The sequence below is a fragment of the Saccoglossus kowalevskii genome, chromosome 7 (genome assembly GCF_978046115.1).
Source record: "Saccoglossus kowalevskii chromosome 7, keSacKowa6.1, whole genome shotgun sequence".
NCBI classification, from domain to species: Eukaryota; Metazoa; Hemichordata; class Enteropneusta; family Harrimaniidae; genus Saccoglossus; species Saccoglossus kowalevskii.
In genome coordinates this window covers 28825514-28847878 of record NC_140647.1, presented here as the reverse complement: position 1 = coordinate 28847878, position 22365 = coordinate 28825514, and the positions used below count along the sequence as shown (strand labels likewise).

Sequence of the window (22365 nt, the reverse complement as noted above, 5' to 3'; positions counted from 1 at the left end):
ACATTCATTGAATGCAATATTTTGTATGTATAAAAAATGACAAACTGGTGGCCATTTTGTTTTAAAGAATGCTGTTCTGGATTTATTTATATTGTCTAATTCAAACTATATACATAAAATGAAATAATACATTTTTACCATTCCGAAACCCGATCTCAGTCATATATGGAGGAAATTGATGACGTAATGGGCTATAATGCACTTCATTATATTTTTCGGACTGGGTTCAAATGGCTGAATGAAGGCGCTATATCTCAAAGATATTGGTCAACCTTTTAAATATCGCCTTGGTAGTCAGACAATATTTCACGTCTATAATACAAACGGGCACTATGTCATTGGCAATGACAATTGGTATCTACCTGTCAGATTTGTTTGCATTGATGAACGGTCTTAAATTAAAATAATTTGGACGATGACACGTCATAAATCATAAAAAAGCTTCGTCAATATAAGGCGCAAATTCTCGGACCTGTATATCATTGCACACACATGTATGGACGTTTAGGCCCCAATATGACAGCCAATGGTAACAACTGTATCATTCAGAGAATGTGTGCCAGACTTTTTTGTTTTGGAAACAACATCGTACACGTTCTTCAAGTTAATCTTGCTCCGCTGATTTTTATTGTGCTTCACCACAGGCATGCTTGTTAAAAACATTTGGATTTTTGTTAACAATATATCCTAGATACAGTCGAATGCGATCAATAAAAAGTACTTTATTCTTAACAAGGACACAGAGATAAAAGTAAAAACATGTGAAATTTGACACCAGATCTCCGAATAATCACAGCAAAACAGGGGGTATGGAGAGAATTGTGATGTTCTTTTCCCAGGTAATGAATGCGCCGTTTGTACCCTGCAGGCAATTTTATCATACGGTTTCTATGTGATGTACCCGTGTAGTGGCATTTCAGTCGTGGTTTTGTAATTTGTAAAGTGTTGTTGCACGTAATTTGATAGAAACGTGCGAGTAAGTTCTTGTGCACTTTGAACACTATTTTTCGCTCATCTGTAATTTACACCACCACCTTTTTTATCAAGCCATACAACTTCAAATAGGATGAACCGTTTTCGCGGTAATACCACTAACATTCGCTTGCAATCGTAGCATTACATTCCCTCGTAGTCATAGTTTTATTTTGCTAAATCTGTTGTTTTTGGTTATGGCCACTGTAGATCGTAATACACTAAAAAAACAATATGTAGGTAATTCCTCTGCCCGAATTAACCATTCATCTCATTCATTGATTTTTCTGATTGTAGTTCCATGGTTAATTTGTCAACGTTTTATATCTCAACAGAAGAATTCGAGTGACAATATACACCTCAATTTCATTTCCTCTTGACATGTGAATGATAAACTATTGTCTCTGTGGTTGGATGTGGTGTGGATCAATTGTGCGTATCATAAGCATTCTGTTTGTGTGTTCATACATACCTTGTGTCAATCTAGGCAAATAGGTTTCCCGTTGTGGTATCTTGTTTATGGTATTGTTTTTATGAATGCCGAACGTACTAATATAATGGTCGACAGAGATTACATAATAAATTCTGATGCGAAAAAATTTCCATGTCATAACTTTTGCTCATCAACACCGATGTGTGAGTGGCGTGTGTATGAGACTATAATGTTAAATGATTGTCAACGACAAGTTATTCATTGCCAAGAACTGAACACTCACATGAAAACGCTTATTTTAGTTCACATCCCAATTGAAAGGGGTACCTGAATTCCTTTCTCTATACGTGAAGCGTGTGCTGCTATTTACTGGGAAGGTGTGGTAATTGCAAGTGGACACTGTACTTTAAGGCCCTGTTTGGAAAGAGAAATATACGCCTTTTCTGATACATTAATTTTGCATGTGTTCTATTTCTAATTAATGAAGGTAACAGCGCCCATTGAAAATCTAGCTATTGATCTTTGAGGCGATGAGCATCTCGTTGGTAACATTGACAAACATTCTGACTAGTTGTTGTCATCGTTTCGAGTGAACCTTGCCACGGTTAGGTCATTTAATTAACCCTATATAATGTTAATCCTTACATCCTCTAGAGATTTATTAATACTACACCATGATATGTGGGGAGGGGGTGTCACATATAGCATAGGATGTATTCACTCGTTTCGAAATATCTTACACCTTTTCTAATTTGTCTTTGATATCAGTATATTATATTTTGTGTTGAATTGCCATGTATTGTGTTGTGTTGTGTTGTCTTGTGTTGTCTTGTGTTGTCTTGTGTTGTGTTGTACTGTATCGTGCGTGTCAGCTGCTTTAATTTGTGTTGTTCTTTCGGTATGCTGTTAACGTTACATCCAGCAACATCTTTCTCACATACAAATGGTTCCTTTCTTTTGGTAAATAATGCAAGATGTTTCAAACACATGTGTATACGTGATGATAGAAATCTCTTGTGATTTGTGAAACATGTTTCTGGAAATTGTAAAAACATCCGTCGTACAGTTATACTCATCAAATGGCCATTAATATCCCTGAAATGGGGCATTGATTATAACAGCAACGACCCATGTGATTGTGATTTATATTTCGAAACTACAAATACGCATGCGCATGTATAATTCTTGACGGCGTCAGTTTAAGCCAACATATAAATTACAATGTTTTTCATAGATACATATCATTGAATAACTGATTATACGTCGTGGATTGCTTATTTGATTTGATTGGGGGATTATCTATCATGAATGTTAAACGAAAACCATTAAATGCTCCCGATTACAAACACTGTCATTTTGAATATTAAAACCCGATGAAACATGTTGTTGTTTCATCAATCGATTTAATGATTGAAATGTTTATTTTCTATAAAAAAAAAAAGAGTTCATAGTGCGCGGACCGCCTTAAGTAGTGCAATAAATCCATTCTTTTTTTAATGATTGCATGTTTTCGTATATTTTAGAAGTATGCATTTATCCTGTCCAAATCTCTGCTTCCGTAACCAAGAAGTGCCGTCCGCTCATTATTGTCACAGCTGGTTAATTTATGTAATATCCAATATTTGCCAATTATATATTCATTTCACCGGGATAACCGAATGCCAGTATTCGTTGAGCAATGCTTGAGTAGGTACTTTTTGTGTCGTCGTGTTTTGCACGAGGTTAATGTGAGTAATTCGTTCACAACAATTAACGCTAAGAAGACGAGATTGTTAACCGTGTATGTTTCGTCATGAAGCATTCATCTTGTTTCAGTGATATGAGGTCTGTGATGACATTTCCGTAATATTGACAACACTGGGGCTTCTTTTTTCATTTTGTTTTGAGTGATTGTTTTAGCAATGGAGTGTATGTAAAGAAAATGGATAGCAGTCTAAATAGCAATACTAATGACACCCAGATTGTTATTGAAGCATGAACGGCAATAATCACCGGTGATGACTGATTGCTCGTTAGAATCAGGGACAAATCTCAGCACACCGAACATGCCAGTCGTTCAATATGGGGCTCACACGTGTCAATGTTAGATTAATGCGTGGTGTTATAAACGCCTTCACGCACGATATGACTTTTTAAAAAAAGTAAACTCAATCAACACATCTACCGTACGAGCGCTCTGACATGGTATGTTATGTTTGTTGACCTATGGTGTGTAAGCAACCTAATTACTCGAGTGAAAAGATGTAAAAATCACGATTTATATGTACTTATTCGATAATGCAGCTCTAAAACAGTTATCATTAAGTGGTGTGCTTGCATGCAATTCAACTCTGTGTGATGGGAGATGTTAATATCGTGTTGTCTGCAAAATCAACTCCCGATTTTATGTCTCGTTATAACGAAATAGACATATATCAACGATGTAGCTTTCAATGATTCTCATTTGAATTGACACATATATAACATTCACATGTCGCAATGCATTATTTGTCATTTGAATGTATCATCAATCAAATGATTGCATATACGACTCAATTGACCTGACACATTAATATTGAACTTAGCTTTATTTCAGTGTGTCCATTTAACCTGAACAAATCAGTATGACAGACACAAAAACCGATATATATGTTAAATACATGTTTAAACATATTTATTGGGTATTATCCTTTGAATTACAGTACTTGTATAGTAGTATGTCATATATAAATCAGCGTATCTCTATGTGTTTTGTATACTGCAATCGCTGTATTTTACAAGACGGGGAATAATACAGTTGTGTAAACTATGAATATTCCAATTGGATGTTAGTTCAATGTCTCGAGTTTGTTTGTTTTCGAGTTTGTGATATCACACTATAGTCTGAGAAGTGTTAAAAAACCCAATTCCCTTGACAACAACGAAAGTGATTCTGTTTGAATAGTGTTTCGTCGAAGGTCATTGTGTTTCTTTGATCAAAGTGGCAATACCTTGCCGGTCGTCATATAGTCGACGAACGCTTCATATGAGGTAGATTCAGTGCGATACACTTTTAAATGCTTGTTTTTTGTTTTCTGAAATTAAACAATTCTAAAACTTGAGTTTTATTTATTTTTGTTATTTTGATAGATGCTTTTCAGAGGTACATTTTTCGATACTCATTCGACTTGTTAACACGTTAATTGGTGTTTAATAAAGCTGTATATAAGTATAGCAAGCCTATACTTACAGCAGAGCCGTCGCGACAGTTTCGATTGCATCGGATCTCATAACTGCCTCTTATAGTTTAGAAGAAGGTAGTGAATTGTCAGTATACGTTCTGCCCCTGAGCCTGTAATTCTCACGTGCTGATATCGAGGCAGAAATGGTTTTGAATTACCATTGAGTATACATAACCGACAAACTCAATTCTCTGACCGCTGTAGGGGTACAATTCAAAGAATATCAATGCGAAAACGAGCTAATTGATTAAAAGCCGGAATGCTATTGCATACTGGGTGTACATTGGGTATGCTGATTTAATAAGAACAATAAGTCTACGAAACCTGCCGAGAAAACCTCTTAGAGATATAGTGTTCAAAACAAGAACAAATATCACTTTCGTGGGACAACATTTAAGGTTGAGGAGTCGTATTTATTTAAACTAGTTTGGATCCTATATCGAATGTGAACATCATCATATACGTAATCCAGACACAAAAAATAACTATGTCGCGAATATAAGTGTGCTAAATGCATACTAAATTACCGTGTTTAGTTGAATCAGACAGCGGTGCGTCTGACTGCCTTCCGTGAAGCAGTGTGTACACCGTGATATAAATAAATTTCAGATGACATATATCATAAGTGGCGTTTAAAATACACGCATGTCAATCATACATGAGATGGTGTGACTCCGCGTGGGTCCCTTGTGTAAAAGGGTTATCAGTACACTCTCGCTGGCTGAACCTCAAGCCATTCATGTTTAGCGAAGGAAACGTGCGCAATGAGAATTCGAAAAAAACACCATCGGTTAAAATAAGTAATCCACGTTGGTGATTATACGATTTATATTTCGATATATAATCTGCACTGTCTCCTTGAAAAAAAAAAACGTGTTTGAGATTATTTTAAACGCGGTTTTTTAGGCGATAGATACGCTATTGAATTAGAAATTTAAATAGGGGTATTATTTTCTTCGTGATTGAATAGACTGTTAGAGGTACCATTATGTTGATCCTAATTGGATGGCATATGGAACCACAGTATATGATACAGGAAAATTGTGTTATTTAATTTTGTAAACATTTTCTTGCCAGTTGTTTGTACTGGGTACTAATGATACTTTCGCATTCACCATATGCTATCGAGAAAATTGTATTTGAACAATAAATGTATTCTGTCGATTTGGGTACATTTTTCTCTGTACTCACGTTAGTTTAATATTTATATTTTTTGTTCATGATGAGAAATAATAATAATTTTTAAAACGGAATATTTTTTTTAAATGGTTGTTTATTCTTGTGTCTTTTGCCATCTGATCGTATACCCGAACAAATTCGAACAGTTCGAATGAACTCGTGATAAAGATTATAATTTATAATTAATATATTTTTTAAAGGTATTTTTCAAGTTTATTTGCCAAAATCTGGGTGGATAAAATCGAGCGTTAACATAACTTGTGATATACGGGTCGGAACATCGCATAGTTTGTTTTCGTTTTGATATTTTAACGTACCTTTGGTTTTACAAGTTGTTCAACTACTACAACTTGGCCGGTATTATTTCCCATTAAAATCTGTCTTTATATATATATATATTATGAGACGTTATAGGAATATACTGAAGCAGTCACTAAAACGTTTGATAAAAATAAATCTGAGTCTGTGTCGTATAATGTACAGTTACCAATCTGGTAAGATTTTGTGACGATCACGATGCAAAAATCTAAGGCATCTTCTCGTTGATAAAAAAAAAATCTTCAACGAGAAGCCTCTTGCGAAGCCGATATATTTTATTCACACCATGTATATGTCCGAGATTACAATCCAAACATGGGAAAAGTACAGGGGGTTATCACTTAATTGCAATGAACGGCTACGCACGTGACAAAGATGCAGTCCAATCAGGGACTACCAAACCGATTTTATCTTCTCCTTCCTGCGCAACTACGACGATGAATCCTGATTGGCCTCCTATCAACAACACCATCAACAACATGCAATGTGCGTAGTACCTCAAGGCGATTGCAGCAGGACCTTTTTACACGTGTTTACAGCAGTTGAGCATCCGTTCTCGGGGGATATTTCATACGCAGATCCCCAATGAGATTATTGATCCACTAGTGGCATATTCTAGTTTCACATTAGAACACGTATGGTCTATAATTAGACGCCAACAAATAAAATCATGTCCCATAGTGTATATTCGCATTCAACCCTTTTCCCCAAGCATGTTTTGCTCTATATATATCGCAAGCGTGATAGAAAGAACTGATTGGGTTTTCGGGCACTATGTAAGTTGCACGAAAAACATGATTTAGTTTCCGTAATTTGGGCTGTTGCTCTTATAATAGCTCACGATGGAGAACACGTCTGGTGAAAGGTCTCATCGGACGAGCTTATGAAATGTGCATATTTATATTGTTGTAAACATGCATTATGTATGCATTTGTTCAGAGAATGTCGACGATATTAAATCATGTCGAACCTGTTAATCATTAACCCCGAATTAACGAGTAATTGGTGGTGGAATAAATATGCTAGATGTCACGACAGTACTAACTAAAATATCAACCGATCAGAAATCATGAGTATGGTTTTATGTTTATTTAATAAATACGTCTATCACAGTATATCAAAATAGACAGATAGTTACGATAGTGAATACAGTGTACGCGTAGCTGATGGAAGGTTTTAATACCACGTCTTCCGTCACGGTGACGCCACATTACTGTTAAAATGTAGATTCATGGCGTGGTTAACATCGGAGAAATTATCTTTTTGCAAATTGCAAATTGGAGGAATTGCCATCACGAAAGTCTGTATGTGTTATTATCGTTTTGTGATGTTTATTGTAATTGAGTAATAGTAGCATAATTTGTGTATGCCAGCAGCCACTCTGTTTTTCGACATGATAATTTTCAGAAACGTAGGGTGGACTTGATTGCTCGGCGCTCCTACGGTTTCTCCGGAAATTTAGAACCACAATTGCTTACTCGATACACGTAATTGTTATTGATATTGCCGCCGTAATCTCAAGCAATTTTTGTTTCGGAACAGTGCATATTATATTGCACATTCAGAGCCCAGACAAACGAGACGAACAATACAACATGTCAGTTAATTCGATGATTCGATGCGACCACTTCCCTCAAGAATGTGTTATATTTATGACTCAACAGAATGATACACTTGGCGCAAAATTACATAAACCTAATGTCGGAAAATCGAGTCGTGTATTTTCGAAACATAGAAAACACTTTCACTTCCCATCACAGTCGTCGCTGCTGCTGCCGCACACTCACACCGTCGCCGATCCTGCCGCACACTACCCACTGTCGCCGCCGTTTGGATGTAGGTAGATAAAAGTATGATGCAGACTTGCGGTTTTCAGAGTCACCTGTTATTTATGCCCGTGTACGTCATCATATCATCCATTTTGTCCACCCTCGTTCGCCAAAATTGAGTGTTGAATTTAAAAAAAAAAACGGTATTTTTTTGTATTTAAAGCCCAAACATTACATAACCGAATAGGAACCAGGTACTATGATATTAAATATATGTGTTACTACCATCAAAATCTGACACGTTTCCAAGAAATAGCCGTTTTCAAGCGGTAGATCGTATATCGTATAAAATTCAAATAAGATGCTGACATATTCGAGTATAATACCTTGCGCAAAGGAACAGTTATATCTAATATAGGAGCGGATAGAAAGCCCACAGTGGGTGTTACGTAATCTGTCGAATATATAAGCATTGATATAATAAACAGAGATTCATAGTCAGATTGGACAGTGATTCCACTTTTGTTCGACGCGTAATTATCCAGCAATATTAGGCACCCATCTTGTGTTTACTTGAATTAAAGTACATTTAAAAAAGTAGTATAGACTAATCTGTGCATTAACCGTCTAGCAAATGATATATGTGACGTTCTTAAATAACCCATGCTGTTGTTGTTTTTTTGGAGTCATGTTATTGAGAATATGCAAAAGCACGTACGTGTGGTCAAACTGCACAATAAGTCAACACATATTATGCCTTGCATCGTAATGCGTAATTATATCTAAGAAAGCACTCAAACAAATTCTATCCCTTTTTCCTGTCTTCTCGCTCAGTTCTGCATATCACTCCCGTATATATTAAAAACATGTTTACCTCATTTGTGGCGCTCGAATAAATGTCATCTCACATGGGCGCGATGAATGAAAATTTGGCTAATAGTATTTGCAGAAGTTTCTTTTATTATCATCACGCGCACAATAAACTGTCATGTAGGATCTATGTACCAGTAACTCTGAGTGTGTTAATATGCATTAGTTTTTGTGTGATTCGAACGTGTTACATGCCCGACTACTACACTGTATTGTAATGGTTCATCAAAGCAGATCATTAAATATAATCATCATCGAGTCTTAGCTGCCCCCATCTTGACATCCTCTGACATTAGACCTACGGAGTAGTTTTTTAACAAACCCGAGCGATATTGTCTTCACTAATAGATGTTTCAAGATGTGTTTTTTTTTTCCTTCACGATATATAGACTACTGTTGATACTTGCAACTTGAGAAGGCAATATTCCTTTTGTTTGGCATAATAATATTTGTTAGTGTTGCACATATAGTAGTTAACACATTGTATCGCTTTTACATTCTCTATGTTATCGGGCGTTCAAGTTCTATGTACGAAAACATCGATTTAATCTATTTATTCGAGAATAGCCTTTTTTAAACCTCTTCGATGTTTTCATTTTAAGAGACTTCCAAGTCTAGCACTAATAATGAAGACAGATAGTGATGAAGTGAAGTCAAATTAGGCACTCATGTTTCTTGTATGGCCCGAATGCATTATAGTACGAAGTAAGTGTTATACTGATTGTCATTTGCCTTTATAGTGTACTTACGTTGTTTATCCCGAATCAAACTATATCAAAGAGGATTACCATCGTTTTATTATGTTTGCTTTTGAAAACCGCTGTTAACTGAGTATTTATGGCCCAGTGCTCTACTGTTAGTAAAATTATCGGACGTTCACCTGTTTGAAAATTTTCAAGACAAGCTCTGATTTTTATGAATACTGCATTCGTTGTTCGATTACTTTGCTGCGAATTATTTTGAATTATTTAATGGTGTTAGTAGGGTTCGGCCATTTGTTGTTGTTTTAACAAATATCTACGTGTGCACTATCGCGGATAATGCACGCTCCTTCCGACACGCTGTCTTGTTGGTTTACAACATAAACATTAGTTGACATTCATTATAATATATGTATATGTGTGTCGCGAATTTGCATAAAGACGGCATATACTTTCCGAGAGACATGTGTGACTACGGTGAATATATTAAATAACATATGTTCAGTTTCACTGTTAATATGCATCATACTTAAAAGGAAGCAAAAATATACACTGTTACAGTATTAGATGTATTAAACAAGTATAACAATGTTAATCTGATCCCAGCATTTTTTTCATGTTATGTATTATTATACATCTGTCATCATAACTCTATAAATTACAGCGTGTCGTAATTTTGTTGTATTGCACTAGGTTTATATGACCTCCTTATTAGGAAATATGATTTCCAAATAAGGAACGATTACATTTTGCATGATGACATTTTTGAAAACGGCTTTCATGGAGAGAATGTTTTTCTAATTTTCGACGTCGTCCTCAGTTATGGTCTTCTAGGTCTGCAGTATGTATAATAATAATACGATTATGTTGTATTACAATGATAACACTAGTTTTGCACTTAGATAGTACACCGTTTCATTTTGAAACAATCAATGTATTTATAGTGTCTCATATACATCAGTAACATATGAGAACTCATCGAGGGCAGTGGGTAAAACATAAGTTTGAGTGTTAGTGAGTCGCGTAATTACGAATTTAAAACAAATTCACACTTAGGTGATATATGGAAGATACCTAAAATACTTCAAGCGATCTAGAAATTTGAAGCGCTTGGGGATTGTCAGCCTATAACGTGAACAGATCCAACTGCTTTCGAAGATTATTGTATTTTACGAACCGACAAGAGCATGTAACAGTATTTTCTTAATGCTTACACAATTATTATAAACTGGTGAGTTATGTGTTTTACATTTGCAAACTTGCATTCTCCGAGATTTAGCGGTCCCGTGAGATTTGTATTCGTGCGCGCGCGTAGTCGATAATGCCGTTGGCGGTCTGTTTTCACATTGAATGTTTTGCTCTGACTGGGCACACATTTTACTCTGAATGACTATCAGATAATGTTGTTGACATATACATTGGCTTGTGACATGTAATTTCTCAAATATTTAATCGCGACATTGTCCCGTCGGGATTCGAAGCAACCAATGGAACTTGGCTGAGTGTCGATATCATAATAACAAGAACATTCGAGTCGGCCGTTGGTCAGATTCATAACACTTTTTGTGCGTTGATTTCAGCAAATACATCACACTTGATATTGTGTTGTCAACATTAGAATTGATATTTCTTATGGATCATACAATACTGTACAGTTAGTATACTGATTCATACAGGTCGATCTGGTGCTGATAGTGTCTTGCGATTTGTTTGCATAGATCTCTGAGTACTGTGGTGAATAAATTGTGACGCACGTTATTCATTATTCATCTTTTTGAATCAGGGTACAGTTGACGTTTTTGTGAACACGTAATACGTGCAGTACTGTCTAAGATTGCATTGAATTGTACAAGTGCTCCATCAATAAAAAGGCTGTTTTTGCCCCAGGTCCTGCCGTGGTATAAATATTGTTGGCAACTGATGTTTATCTCTAGTAGTGTAAACATTTTCTCATGTATGGAGGCGATAAATCGTTAAATGACTAGTAAAAACTAGAAAATGGACAAGATCATTTATTGGAAACTAATGAAGAGATGGGTGTCTGTCTGAAACTTCAAGAATCTGACAATCTGCACATTTCTGTGCCTTATAAAGTTTTAGCGTAGCTGAAGTCAATACCATACTGAGCAACAATACGTACAGATGGTTCAAAATAAAAAAAATGGAATGTAATTCTGGTACGAATTGGTACGATTTCTTATGCGCCAATGTACTGTAAGATTAGCACTAATCTTTCTACACATTTTCTTAATGTGCTCCTTCTTTAACATCAAGCAACGTTTCAGACATACAAAAACAATCACTAAACACACGCATTAGTGTTTCCTCTAGCGAATACAAGTGTGTGTCCCGTAAACACAACAGACACGTACATCACATCGTACCCCGGTCATCTTGTTTATCTGTATTATTTCTAGGTTGTACATTATCTAGGTTTTGTTGTTGACGATTGATAGTAAATACACAAAACAAAAACACGCACATGTGTGTGTCTTTGTGGTTGATCAAAACACCAAGAATTTGTTTTTTCATTAGAACGTCAGTGCGGTCAGGCTTTGTATTCCACAGGGTAATCGTGACTGACAGGGTTTGGTTTTTGCTCTCACAACAAAACAAACAGCACACTTCTACAACGGTTATTGTCAAAATAACAATCAAGTGTTAACGTCACGTACGCTATCGGAGAGTCGCTAAAAAATACAATTGCTTTACAGCAATAGTCTTGTTATTGATAACAATTTGTGGCGACGAAGTATTCATGAATACCATGTTTCTGCAAGTTCAAATGAGGCTGTGATGAGGGAATGTATTTAATACTTTGAATGGTGCATTGAAACATTCATAATGTGGCTGAAGTTGATTGGCATAAATTCGACACTAATTCAATCGAGTTTTCTTTTAATGTTTTGAATGTGTTTTATTGGTACGAATATAGATGTTTGAATGGTAAATTATTACCAGTGTTTCGGTTTGTGAAGTTAATTGTTGCCATAGAGACGATGATAACAAAGGCCCGGTGCGTATCCATTTCCAGATTTTATAAAAGTCATGCACGTGATTGTGTTTGCTCAATGGTACACTGTGTGGCAGTTTGGTGATGGGAAGTAGTCTCCCAAACGGCATCGGAAAATAAACGGGGAATTTGCGTTATTCTGTCAATTACCGTTATCTGCGTAAAACAACGTTCTGAATATATGGTAACATAGCACTTTCCTGATATCTTGAACCTCTATTTCATAAACAAATCAATACACAGGAATCATTTCTCATCGGATGTACACTTTCCTTATATATATATATATATATATATATATATATATATATATATATATATATATATATATATATATATATATATATATATATATATATATATATACATTTATTCTATATTTAGCTATGCGAATATTCGGGATATTTAATAAAGGCTACGGTGTTTTATTCGTTGTGTGTACTCATACTACGTAATGTCACAGCCAAATAATTAATTTAACATCACATAGAGTGGTTCTACGCATGCCCATTGTAAATCTTTACTGTTTTAATAAGAACGTATGATGCCGATTAGGATGGAATCTTGTTAATGTATTGTTTAGTGTATAAGCCTCTGAACTCATAATTTTGTTAATACGCCATAATTATAATCACAATTCAACATTCAGCAATCAGCGAATTTCTAATAATCGGAATTTGAAACTCGGTCAACAATCAAACTTAAAGTTTATACATTACAATTTATTTGTTAACCTGTCTAGTTGCAAAGCTGTAGTTTTAATTGCGCTCTTGTTTGAATGATGTGTTACTGTGGCAACGACATTGTGGCATTTATTACGTGATTAAATCGTATGATTTATCAAACTGTGACGTAACGTGTCTACTATAACGAGCACCGCGAAAATTGTACGTGTCGCCATAACGTTTAATGTTAATCTACGAAAGGTTTTTAACTTATGTAACCCTATCAACGTTGTGATTTTTCAACAACAAGGCGTAATGACTCTATAACTATGCGTCTGTGCATTGAGGCTTGCTCGTGTCTGGGAACATCAAGGAAGAGCGTGTCAGTCGTCAATTGTGGCGGTGACGGTAAATGCCTGGTGACATTGCTATTTACGGTTTCATAGCTACCCAAGATCTTAATTGCTTTCTTCGAAAACGATAGTTGCTATTACTTTATTGCGAAATAAACATTGGTATCCCGGAGATAACTTCCGCAACAAAATGGTCACGCATGGTGCCTTCTTGAAGATAACATGTAGATTCAAATATATAATGCTGGTGAACATAACGGGGTGAAATGGCTCGTTGTTAACCATTTGTTTACACCGGGTGAGTGACAGCCTTGAGAAATACGTCGAGTAAGTCTGTGTTGGCGTCGAAACGAAACGTGAACGGCAGTGTCTGGGATTTGATTGCCTAGAATATACTACAAGGTTTTCATATTGCTATCGTAAAGTGTTTAGCATGTTGATGGATTTTTTTTTACTGTTGTAATGATTGTGATTCGGTAAGTTTCTTCCTGATAGTACGCGAAGGAAGAATTGTTTTGCTTATAAATGAACGGTATCGTCGCGCTTTGTGCCTAGAGATGAAACATGACAGAAATTATTGCGAAACGCTATTGTCCATTACCAGATTGTTGACATTTTTAACGCTGCGATACGATACCCAGACTGTGTGTAACTGTGCCGACCGCCTGTCTAACATAACGCGATGATAATCAGTATTACAACTTTATCTAGCAATTCTAAAAACAAAACAGTCGATGTATTATATTTGAAAGCCAATCTGTCAAAAGGAGTTAAATACCTGAAGCTAGGAATTCAGCATTATGTAGTGTTATACAAGCACGCACATTTTCGGTGTCGGTGGGATATTCAAATGGCGCGTAAGAGTTAAAACCTGTGCAATCTTTCAATTTGTTTTTAATACCCAAGACTTTTTTCTAATTGACATTCACATTGAAGCGATATAACAACCTATTTTCGGAAATATTACTGTTAATGTATAATTTACTGTAAGCGTGTAAAAGCCTTTTTTTACTGGCTCTCTCAAATGACGGCATGACGCAAAAAAAATGAAGAAGATTGCTTGCTAACGACTTGATGGGGGCTCCTAGCATCTTTCAGTTTTCAACACGCAATTGAACGTGTTGTTACCGTTTCTATACCGCCTTATTCCACGCTCGGTGTGAATGATTGGTTGCTTAGTAACTATATAGCGGCTTTTCAGTTCATTTGCCTGTCTGATTAAATATCAGAGGGCACTTATAGAGTGTTCCGCGTGTATAGAAATATGCCAATGTTCAGGTTGGATGAGAGTGAAGGGTCGTTTTTATCCTTATTATTATAAAGAATGTCGTGGACATTTATTCAAATATGAACTACTCCTTTCGATACTTGAAAATATTAAATAATAGTGTATTTTGTGTCATCTACGCAGTTACCTAATTTGTTGTTGAAACTCATTTCGATTTTTTCTTGTACGAATTATTATAATAGTGATTGTAAGTAGCCTGCTCATCTGTGTGGGATATCATCGCCCAGTGGCAATTCACACCACGCCTCCGTTACCTGAACCAATAAGAAACGATCTGTTATAATGGAATAAGTGTTATTTTCATTCTTACCAGCATCATTCTGTTCGTGAAATATTGCGGGGATTTCGGGCGAAACTTGCTCGGGTGGCGAGTCGTGGTAATGTTTCTCTGCGCGGAAAAACAAACTGCGAGTTAACGGTGTTGTTTTCTTCTGCAGATCATGGCAACAACTAACTTTACTGCGTTCAATTCAAGTGTGTCAGTCGCGAATGTCGAGGTGTGTCTCCAAACTCAACTGGAAGAAGCTTTTCTGGACCTAAAAGGTACGTGAATCATCGCTGTTTTTGTTTTTGTTTTGTTTTTTGTATGTGACTAAAACGTGCAAAATGAATTCGCCGTCGATCGTTTCCTCTCCGTGATACGGATACATAATCGATCAGCATATTTGCAGAAGTTCCTCTAGTTGATGGGTTTGAAAAACGGATTTGCACGTATGTATTGTTTATTATTACACTTTGACTACAACGCTCAATAATGCTTTCTTTGATGGATAATATACCCGCAAGATGTTAGCATTCGGAGTCCTTAAATTATGCTTTTTTTTATAATTAAACAGTGTTGACTACACATTTTTAACATTGTTAAACTCTGCTAGAAGCAGAAGATATTAAAAACTGGCTTGTAAATATCAAAACTCTATGGTATACATTGTTTATGTTTTAAAATGGACTGGTTATTAAGCTCGTGAAGAGGTTTAAAATTTAAATGATTTCGAGAATTCGTGTCCAATAGATTTAAAATGTTTACTCTATGTAGTGTGTGTTTTGTTTTTGGTTTTTATCCAGGTTTGTTATTGTGTTGATGCCAAAAGTGCTAAATAATTTAGTCTTAATTACGTGGCTAACCCCCTTTGACGCATAGCTAGAGGTGCACAAACCGCACTACTACCCAAACGTCCTTTTGAGAATAAACAGGACTCCAACATAATGTGAATGTTCCACAGAAACGAAGCAGAGCCCTAAGATCTGAACTTTCCTGGGAGAATTAACCCAGTACAAATTTTACAGACATTGACATTAATGTGGTCATAACTCCCACATAAACAGATCGATTACTATTTTGTGTGAAACAAAGACTGTGCACATAAAAAATGAAAATAATATTTTAGGGTTGCGAATGCTCTCACACCTGTCTACTTAATACATACACTTTGTACACTTTGTACCTTCTCACTTCTGTTTGCACGAAGTGTATACAAATAGCGTTAGACTAGGCTGTTGTTTGTGGTGTAGTTAGTATCGCAATGACTGTATGTTTGTATGCTACAATAGACTTGATTTTGTTTTTATACTTGATGCCTGGCTCTACGGAAAGCTATATAAGAACACTTTGTTTTTTACTGGGAATCAGCGACAGATCGTTTCGCAAAAAAACACTCCTTTAGATTGTTGAATATTAATAATGTTTGACACGCGATTCAGTCGTAATAAATACAAACGTTTTCACTTTCGATGTTACGGAAGTAGTTCATTTGTATGTCTAGTTAGTATGTCTAGCCTATTCAAAAGTGAAAATAAATAAATAGATGCATATTCGAAAAAATCTTCGAATAATTCAAGCCTTTTCTAACGTATATATCTCCGTAAGTTTAAATTACACCGGACAGCAGCTAACACGCACGTGCAACAAGCGTATAGTACTAACTTTGGAAAGGGAATACAACAAATGAACACCCTTCGTATGACCTTGATCTTTACTTCAAAATCCAATCAATTTAAACGTGGTTAGTCATTCATTTCTCAATCAAGTTCAAATTACCGTTGAATACATGCTTTTTTTTCCTTCAGCTCCATCACTGACAGCATTAAAAGACAATTATAATTTTGATGAAAATTGCCATGGTAATTAATTGATTCTCAGCTCGGGCTGAACAGAAAACGGTAGTAAACGGTTTAATGTATGCCATATTGGGTTATGTAAATTGTTGCGCATCACATTACTGTTTTCCATCGTAATATAGTAACATGGTCTGTCGAAAGCTTTATTTACAGAAATTTTTAAACTGTTGTTCAGATAACTGAAATATCGCATTGCCCCCCCCCCCTAGGTAGTAAACAGTACGCATGCACCATCTAATCAGTAAATACAGTAAGCATCGATTAATTTACTACTACGCTTTCACCATCTTATGTAGGGCTTCATAGTTGATATAATCCACTGCGATATAAACGTTTTGATCCTGTTGCCTGTCAGCTCGCGGTTATTATGCAGATATAAATATTTCATAGGCTGGTATAGCAGCATACAGCTCTGCCAATCATAATCGGTGTCTCTGCGTAGAATTTACTATAAGAAAGTTTGTCAGTGTCAGTAAACTTATTCTGGTGCTTTTAAATCTCACCCGGGGACTCTGATGAGTGCAATTACAGCTACAGTCCTCTAGTATGTAAATACCAGTCTAATCACGGAAAAGCGTAATGGGGTTATTTCTCGACAACGTAAAGGTGTCGTATTACGCCCATTCACTGCATTGATGTTTGCAGCATCTCTCCGAGGGTGACCCTAGCAACTCTTCAACTGTAGGTCTCGCATACGTACTGTATAATTCGAATGGCATTTCTACTCCTCGTTGTGTGTCAAAATTCAATGTGTCACAATCAATACTCGCTCACAACATCTTCTCAATACCTCATACAAATCTAGATGTTCGTGTTCGTGAATATATAGACGTCAAGAGTTCGTGATTTTGCGGCGCGTTTCGTGTTGAAAAACAAGATTTTTTAAATGAGCAGATTGATCACCGTGGAAGCTTCGTTTGTAAGGTTTCTAGGCGTCCTTCAAACAAAATTAGAGAATTGGAAAAATTTCCCATAGTGCCATTTCTATATGAGCTGATATGAGCTAACAAACTTCTCGAATACAGGAAACAAGGTTTATTTTTCCATCAAAATATAATGAATTCCAATTTTGTTATTTGCGATGGGAAGTAGATGAAGACAATTACATAAAATGTTGGTTGAATAAGTGTTCTTTCACCACTAACCCTATTTATTATGTTTTCAAATGTACTTGTCAATCGTTTAGAAATTGCCAAGTCAAAGTATCACACATGCTGTCGTGTGATAGAATGAAAGTAACATTAGCTAGTTTCGTAGAAATGATTCCGATTATTAATACGTGTATATAGTGATTTATTGACTCTAGTAATGTATCTTATCGTCGACTTTCAGTTATATGATATTAAAAATAAAGGTTTCATGAGATCTGACATTTGGCTGTCAAAATGATCTAGGTTAAACCATACCACCTGTCGGGTTAATATGTAATCATGGGACTTCTCTCACTTTTCTCCGTCAAGACGACACTTTAATTTTCTACTCGTTTATAAACGCTCGAGCCACCCGTTGCTTTATTACGAGTAATTGCATGTTTCGGCTCGTCACTTTTACGACATTATGATTATCTGTTACATCTCGGGGAAAGTATATAACATTTATTCTTCGGTCTAATTGATCGGCAACCTTGGACGATACCGAGTGGCTGAAATCGCATTTAATATGCCAAGTTATTCAAAGTGGGCGTCGCTCCGTGTGTCATTTCGTTAAATTAATTAGTTTATGTTTTCTTGCTATCTACAAGGATTTAGGCGGAATAGTGGACATGGAATTGCTATTTGTATGTGTCTTTGTTTATGTTTGATCATTTTAATTGTCAATGATAATTATTATTATTATTTACTTTATTGCAATATACCGGGAAAGCTAAGTTATAGATTAAAATTACAATTCTCGACAACATGATTAATTGCAATATTTATTTCAGATATTTTCATTATCTATTTGAGGACATTTGTTGGAAGAAAAAATACATAGCGTGTTGATATTAATATTATGCAATAATGGCAGAAATCCTCATAATAGGATTAAAAAAATATACGTATATATTATATGATGATGTACAAATGATACGAAGTGGTATTCATCTTCGACACTGTTTGAATTGCAGACAATTCTGATCCTGTCCACGATTCCTGTGTAAGCTTTTGTATGTTCCCATGTTTACCATTTACACAGAAGGTGTGCAAAACGCTGTTCCCAGCGAGTCTTTAGCAATGCTCTGTAGGGTGATACGACAGCAATTTGAAATGTAAAAATGTTTAACGTATGAAAACAATTACACATATTTATATTGCATATTATATACCGCGATTGGTTTAATTTGCCAATTTATAAACAACTCTATCGCATTGTACATACCGCGTCGCAGTGTATAGTACATTACCATTTGTGAAACGTGCGTGCCGACATGTAATCCAGCACGTCGTTTGTCTAAGCATCTCTTGGTATTTATTTAAGCTGCTCATTTTGTAGCGAGACAGATCGAGTACCATTATACATGAACCGCATTTAATTGTATTTAGTTAATTTGTTGCTATGGAAATAAGGGTATGCGAACATAAGCTAATATATAAGTTAAGCACAATTACAATTCTGATACGGTAACCGGATCATGCACTGCGCCATTAGTAAGTTTGTTTTTTTAACTATATTCGGTATATTGCTAAAGTATGCAAAATGAAAAGCGCGTTAATTTGCATGTATTGATTAAATATGTTCTTAATATTATTCATATTCATAATACAAAGTCCAATGATGGAATCCCGAACTAAATGTACAACTAAATGTTCCACGGTGTAGTGTTACATACTATGCCTTTAATGTCCTCAAAATACAATTTAGAACAGTATTCCTTGTGGAGATCTTTTTTTTCAAATTGACTATGCATTACTGGCAAATCTTGGCATGATGGTGACGTAACTCGCTTATTGTAATTACATTATAGAAACAGACAACTATATAATCACTCGTCTACTTTGTATAATGTATATGCAATCAAATCATGACTTCGTTTAATACATTAAACATAGTATTACTGCTTCTTTTCTTACAACGTAATTGGAATAGGGGATTTTTGCTCTGTTTACTGCATATTAATGGATTTTTTTTCTTTTAACGTTCATTGCCCGATCACATGTTTGGGATTGTCCAATTTTCATGATATCAAATGACAATCGTGGTTATTGGACACATACTATATAGATATTCCTTATAATATTTTGATATTCATTCAATTTATTTAATTTCATCCCAGTATAATTGTATTCGATTCTCTTTCCCTTTCCCGTTGTCGCCAATTTGTATTGTCACTTCGATTTAGTAATCGACTGTAACAGTTGTTGAAGCAGCGGGGTCCTGCCCAACCCATACAGCCGTTCCAATTTTAGAGTTGGTATTGTGTGACAAAAATGAACTACCAATTATTTCGTTCCACGGTTGATAAAGATAGTTCCGTAGAGACGACAGACTGGCATTATACCAGTCATTCACGCGTATAAATAACGTAACGGGAACATTTCCTCGTCTGATAAGTATTTTGTGATGGTCATTTAGCCATGCCTATTGAAATTTGACTGAAATAAAAGTGCGACATGGTAACTCAGCAAGACATACTTCGTAGCGTCGAGTAATAAATCATATTATTACACGTGTCAATAGTCTGTGTTGTTGTCACGAGAAGGTGAATATCCTCATCTTCCAAGTCAATAAAATAGACTGAAAATTAAAAGAAAATACAAAATGGATACTTTCTCTTATTTAAATTACGATGTTAGTCTCGCTAGCGCAATGGGTGTTTCAATTATACTTTTAAGCGTACGTCTAATTGAGATTGTCGTGTACTTCCAATAAGAACAAAATTAATTTAATTGAGAATTGTTTGTTCATCAAAAGGTACTAGATGAGTATATACACTCGCATACGTTAATTTAATGTAATCCAGCCAATTGTTAACATCGTTATTATAATAAGCAATGGGTGAAACTTCCCATATTTTTCCATATGCCGATGTTCACTGAGTCTTGAGCCGATTCGAAACGACGGAGAATTACGATGGAACCAGCATAGAATTCCTCGTCACATATGAACTTAGAATTTAGTTTCAGTAATCTATCTTTTACGTGCCATTTTACTTGACAGTGAGAAAATATCCCGCTTTCTGCTTCTGTGTTCGTGACGAATTGACATTTTTTATTTATTTTATTTGAAAATGAAATACATTTGTACACGAAATCGTGAATGTATTGGGAAAGCTGCCACAACCCCCCCCCCCCTTCCCCGTGTATATACACAATGAAAACACATATTTAAAAAAACATGTTCGGCGCAACTGCTTCAATGGAGCTCTGAATTTAAGAATCAACAACGACTGGGTAATAAGTTCATTTGCAGTATCAATTTTAGTTCACCTCCGGTCCGCGATAACTGAATGCCTACAGTTTAGAGTGTCGTCGAAATTGCGTATTTCACGCTTCGCTGGTATGGCTTCCTTTTCGGTACTGTTCGGAACAGCAGTCTAATCTCTGGAGTCCGTACCCTGTGAGTATGAAATCAGCCTCCGACTATATTCATCTTTAGATTATGTTTAACCGTTAGCCAACACCGACAACTAACATTTTAGCATTTGAGAAACACCGAGCGACCGCGTAAATCCAAACACGCGTTAGTCAGAACCCGGGAGTCGTAATTGTGTTCGTTTTAAAATTGTATTTCTTTGTGAAGACTTTGATAGATTTGATGCAATTATAGTATTACAATGTTTTGAAAAAATATCAGACGCCGAACAGCACCACACACAACACTACGTCGCACAGGTACGGTGAGTGCCGTCATTTAAGATAAAGATACGACATCATATACGGGAGCAGATCTTTCGTAGTACGGCGTACTTTGTCCACCTGTTCAATATTTACATGTAAATATCGTTATCGCGCGACTCAATCTTCAACTTGAAACAATTATTTAAAATACAGTACTCTGCTCATTTTTAAACAGGTGGTGATTTTCCCGTCGGTTGAATGTGAACACCGCCAAGTGTGCACTTCATTGATTGGAGGAGCATACTTCGCGGATTAAGTGTATTTTCTGTTGGTGTCTCAGTATCACTCGCTTGTAAAGTCAGGTACAGTGCAGTATGTTCGTTTCAAATCGTTTAAGGCAATTTAACACCATAGTGACTGAGAACGTTGTCTCGTGGTGGACGTTTCATTTGGACTACATTGAGATACTCTGAATGCTATCATGAATATATAACAGTTTATGTTTATAGGTTTCTTATTCATCAAATATATCATACTTAAAGGTTCATCTCGGAGTATATATATATATATATCACTCGCTTCACCGGAAATGTGAATTGCAAGCACAGGAAATTGTTGTTCTGTAATGACGCATGTAACATGAAGGATAACAACCTATATTGAGGTTTTAGTAGTTTGCTCACAACTTCTGTTACGTTCACACACTTTACGTTTCCGTCAAGTCGCTGT

The 22365-nt window shown here is 35.8% G+C and overlaps 1 protein-coding gene across 1 annotated transcript in view; it reads left to right on the top strand.

Annotated features, from left to right (window-relative positions):
• The window catches only part of LOC144348134 (corticotropin-releasing hormone receptor 2-like), a 45976-nt gene that overhangs the window by 8699 nt on the left and 14912 nt on the right, over nt 1-22365 (top strand). Inside the window, exon 2 of the mRNA XM_078007633.2 lies at nt 15199-15304. Within this exon, the coding sequence (XP_077863759.2) occupies nt 15199-15304 (106 nt within the window). The remainder of the gene's footprint in view (nt 1-15198; nt 15305-22365) is intronic.